The following is a 4207-nucleotide window of genomic DNA, read 5'->3' as shown; positions in this document are numbered from 1 at the left end:
GTGTGTGTGTGTGGTGTGTGTGTGTGTGTGTGTGTGTGTGTGTGTGTGTGTGTGTGTGTGTGTGTGTGTGTGTGGTGTCATGATTCGGTTCTGTGTTGCTTCCTGTCAGGCTTTTATTTTGATGCTACGTCCTGTTTTGTTTCACCACAGTTTTGGTCTTTTTACTTTCTTCATCACCCGCATTAGTTTCACCTGCTCATTATAGTTTGCACCGCATCATAAGCAGCCTTCACCCACCAATCCCAGCCAGATTGTTCTAGACGCCACCTCTCACTCTCCAGCATTTTTCGGTTTTGGTACTTTGTGTTTTTGACTCGGCTTGTTCCTCTGACTATTCTGTTCTGCCTTGCCCTCTTGCTTCAGACTGTCACTGTGTATAATTATCGGACTTCCCTTTGGACTACGTATTTGGATTCCTCTGCTGTATGTGTTTGCTGGCTCTGATCTCGGACTGTTTATACCGACCTGTGATTTTTGTGTTTCACCGTGTCTTGTATGGTTTTGTTTAGCGTTAGTTCTCTTATTAAAGAGACGGTTTTGTTTTACATTTCCTTGTCTGGCCTTTTAATTGAGTTCACCCTCAACATTTTTGGCAGCATAACGCGCCGATTCCTGACATGTGGTGTGTGCGTGTGTGTTTGTCTTTATATACTTGTGCGAACCAACCCCTGATGGAACACCTTTCTTGTGTGGACATTTCATTGGTGACTTTCACCAATGCGGTTTTTGTACTATGATGGACTCTAAATCCTGACTGAAAATCCTCAAACAAATCATTCTTGTGCAAGTGGTCACATAACTGCTTTGCAACAGCTTTTTCAAGGATTTTGGAAATAAATGGGAGATTGGATATTGGTCTATAATTAGCTAGGACACCTGGGTCAAGAGTAGGCTTTTTGAGTAGAGGTTTAATTACTGCAAGTTTAAAAGCCTGTGGAACATAACCTGGTGCATCTGCCTACAGCAGCTGTGGCGAGTTGGTGCTGCTGGGTGGTCCTTAATAGTTTCCTTACTCAGTACATAGCAAGCATATTCATCTCAGCTGTTTTCCTAGCTCTTCCTCATGTTTCTGCTCCTCTGTCTGTGCAGATGATGCGGCAGTTGTATCAAGAGTGTAATCTGGTTCACGCTGATCTCAGTGAATACAACATGCTGTGGCATGAAGGGAAGGTAGGACTGTGTCTTTGTATTCTTTCACTGACTCTAACCCTTCATCTGTTCTTCTTTTGTTGATTTCATCTAATTTTCAGACCGTACTTTGACAACTCGGTAGAGAAGGTGGAATAACAACTTGTGCTGGCCTGTCCTCGTTTCACCCCATATTGCCCCATGTAGCTGTTCTTCTTCTGTCCCCCCCCCTTGTTGATTCGTTGCCTCTGTACTCCTCTTTTGTTCATTGTAGGTGCAGTTGTTACGAGTCTCTTTTCTTTTGATGAGTTTGTGTGTCTGTGTTGTAGGTCTGGTTGATAGATGTCAGTCAGTCCGTGGAGCCCACCCACCCTCACGGTCTGGAGTTCCTCTTTAGAGACTGCAGGAATGTTTCCACGGTAACATCTAGTTTCTTTTTCATGAACAGAAAATTTCCATTCCAAAATCCTGAGAAGTCGACAACTGACAAATGCTTTAGTCACATTTTGTGTATGTGTGTGGTTGCTGTTTTGCTGGGATCCACTTGTTTATGAAATAGCATCAATAATCTGGATAAGAGCAGAAGAAATATAAATAGTATGGTTTGTCTGGTTTGTTTTGGGGCACAGTTCTTCCAGAAGAAAGGTGTGGGCGAGGCGATGAATGTCTACGACCTTTTCAACACTGTAACCGGGCTCCACATCCCTGTCGACACAGAGGACGAGGCTGCATTTATAGCCGAGGTAACACATTTAGCTTGAGTGAGCTGTGGCGTCTGCCGCACAGTGGGCGGAGCCCTCTTCAGAGAGGCACAATAGATGTGACAGACATTGTGAGAACAGAACAGAGCAATTGGGTCGGAGCAGGTACTTACTCATGAACTGTGCTCTCTCTCTCTGGCAGATTGTGGCGCTGGAGAAGAGGAATGAGGACCATGTGCAGAAGCGAGGGAAGAAAACTTTCCCTGTCACCTCTGAGGACAGCGGCCCTCCTCTTCAACTTGATGCTGATGACTAACACTTGCCCTGTTCACGCTCTCTTCACAATCCCACCGTGTTGAATAGGCTGTAAAGAGGAGGTGAATAGAGGCGGCCTCTGGAGGACCTGGCACCTCCCCCTACAACCCACTGGCCCCCACAGTCACTGCTTCCTTTCAACAGGCAGGATGGAGCGCCCCCTCCTGGCTGCTGGAGTTACATTTCATGTCTCCTGTTACAATTGGCCCACACTGACACAGTTTGTGTAAACAGATTGGCTGCAGCCACCGGTGGGTCCTTCATTGCTAAGCTTTGATCAAACATTTAATTTGATTTTAAAGACATTTAAATTCTAGAGGAGAGTTCAGTGTCGTGAAAGATACACCTGTGTCTGGGTGAAGCTTAGTTAATGGTGCATGTGTGAATACATGGGTTTGAATACATAATTCGGTAGCTTCAGCAAGGCAGCTTGAGTAGTATGTGTGAGAAAGACTGCAGGATCGATCTACTGTTTTAAGTGAAATTTAAAAAAAAATCTCAAAATACAATAATAATAAATATGAGCAGTAAATCAAATTTAGGGCTTTGGCTTTATAAAGCCAACCTCAGCTGTTTGTCCCTCTGACTCCGAGGCTCTGGTGAGGAGCAGGAAGCTCTGTCTCGTTTTCATCTTCACACTTGATTGTGTTGGTCCTTGTCCTCATCGCTTTTTCTCTTGCTCTGGTTCTATCTATTCCATCTCCAGGTTTGATTTTCTCTAAGGCTGGGTATCGTTAGGGATGTTTGGGGCTCCTGTAGATGCATCACCTTAGTTCACTTAGGATAAAAGCCAATACATCAGGAATTGGTGAGCTCATAGTGCAACGTGGAAAACACAACTCACTAAAACATAAAAAGAACATTTTAAAATCCAAAGTACCATAAATGGTGCTTTCTCTGTGCCTCACATTTAAAAATCAAAACCTAATTGGACCCTTTTCTCATATTTAACGGAAACGACAGAATATCTGTGTGATGCGACAACCCGACCTGAAGTAACTGTTTGTTTTTTAACTAGGGATTTGATGATTTTTTGACTGAGGTCATTCTGGTTCTCCATTTTGAAGGCCACCCCAAAACACTTAGTTCTACTCTGAGGAGTCATTTATAAACCTGGAACCAGTGAATATTTAGTGGGTTTGCTTAAAATGTTCTTTAGCAATTCTTTGTGTCAAAATAGCTGCTGATTAATTTCCTGTCAATTGGCTGATCGTTGCATCTGCGCTCATTCCTGTTTTCAGCAGTTCAGGGTCAAATGTGGAAAGGGAGGTCTCAGTGGTTGGTTTGGGTGTTTGTGAAAGCTAAAGCAGGGCGATGCTTTGCTACCTGTCACAATCAGATGAGTACAAGGAAACCAGTTATTCTGGCATTGTGTGATGAAATATAAAGGATGCTGTTTGCAGTAGCTCAGATTTTATATCTTCAGATGAGAAAGTGTTTGTCTCTTGTTCATGTTGTTGTGTTTTAATGAGGGAACATGCAGCCACAGAGGCTTCACATGAAGTTGGATATATTCTAATGAAATGCTCCATTATGTGTGGAACAGTCTGCAGACTAGTTGTGACAATAAAACCTGAAGATTAAAAACTCTGTTGACTCTTAATCCAACCAGAATCTAAAAACTTGAGCAGATTATCACAGAAACATTTGGAGGTTTGGTTCCTTTAGAACTAGGTTACTGTGCACTTGATTTTCTATAGAGACCAAATCATTTTAAAGCAGCTGATCGTCAGTCTGTCACATGCCTCTACAGAAAAACTTCCAGATTCTTTCAGGGAAATGAGGGATTGGATCAGGAACTGAACACAATTGGAGACACTGAACAACATTATCATGAACCGGACGATGATTATGACCCTGAAAAAAACTTTTTTTATGAACTCTGAAAATAACTGCAAGTATTACACGGATGAGCAGTTTAACAGCAATGTTAAGACTGAAAACAAATTATCATTAATTCACTTTAATAGCAGAAGTTTATACGCAAACTTTCAGAGTATAAAACATTATCTTAGTAGTCTGACACATTCTTTTAATATAATTGCTATTTCTGAAACTTGGAT

At 42.3% G+C, this 4207-nt stretch overlaps 1 protein-coding gene across 1 annotated transcript in view; it reads left to right on the top strand.

Annotated features, from left to right (window-relative positions):
* The window catches only part of riok3 (RIO kinase 3 (yeast)), a 10692-nt gene extending 6961 nt beyond the window's left edge, over nucleotides 1–3731 (top strand). The window contains exons 10-13 of the mRNA XM_020621878.1: nucleotides 1090–1170; nucleotides 1458–1547; nucleotides 1758–1871; nucleotides 2032–3731. Coding sequence (XP_020477534.1) covers nucleotides 1090–1170; nucleotides 1458–1547; nucleotides 1758–1871; nucleotides 2032–2145 — 399 coding nt within the window. The 3' untranslated portion in view covers nucleotides 2146–3731. The remainder of the gene's footprint in view (nucleotides 1–1089; nucleotides 1171–1457; nucleotides 1548–1757; nucleotides 1872–2031) is intronic.
* The last annotated feature ends 476 nt before the right edge of the window (nucleotides 3732–4207 follow it).

The sequence above is a fragment of the Monopterus albus genome, unplaced genomic scaffold (genome assembly GCF_001952655.1).
Source record: "Monopterus albus unplaced genomic scaffold, M_albus_1.0 scaffold269.1, whole genome shotgun sequence".
Classification (NCBI taxonomy): Eukaryota; Metazoa; Chordata; class Actinopteri; order Synbranchiformes; family Synbranchidae; genus Monopterus; species Monopterus albus.
Note: the sequence above shows the minus strand (reverse complement) of the source record. Positions and strands in the feature narration are given on the sequence as shown.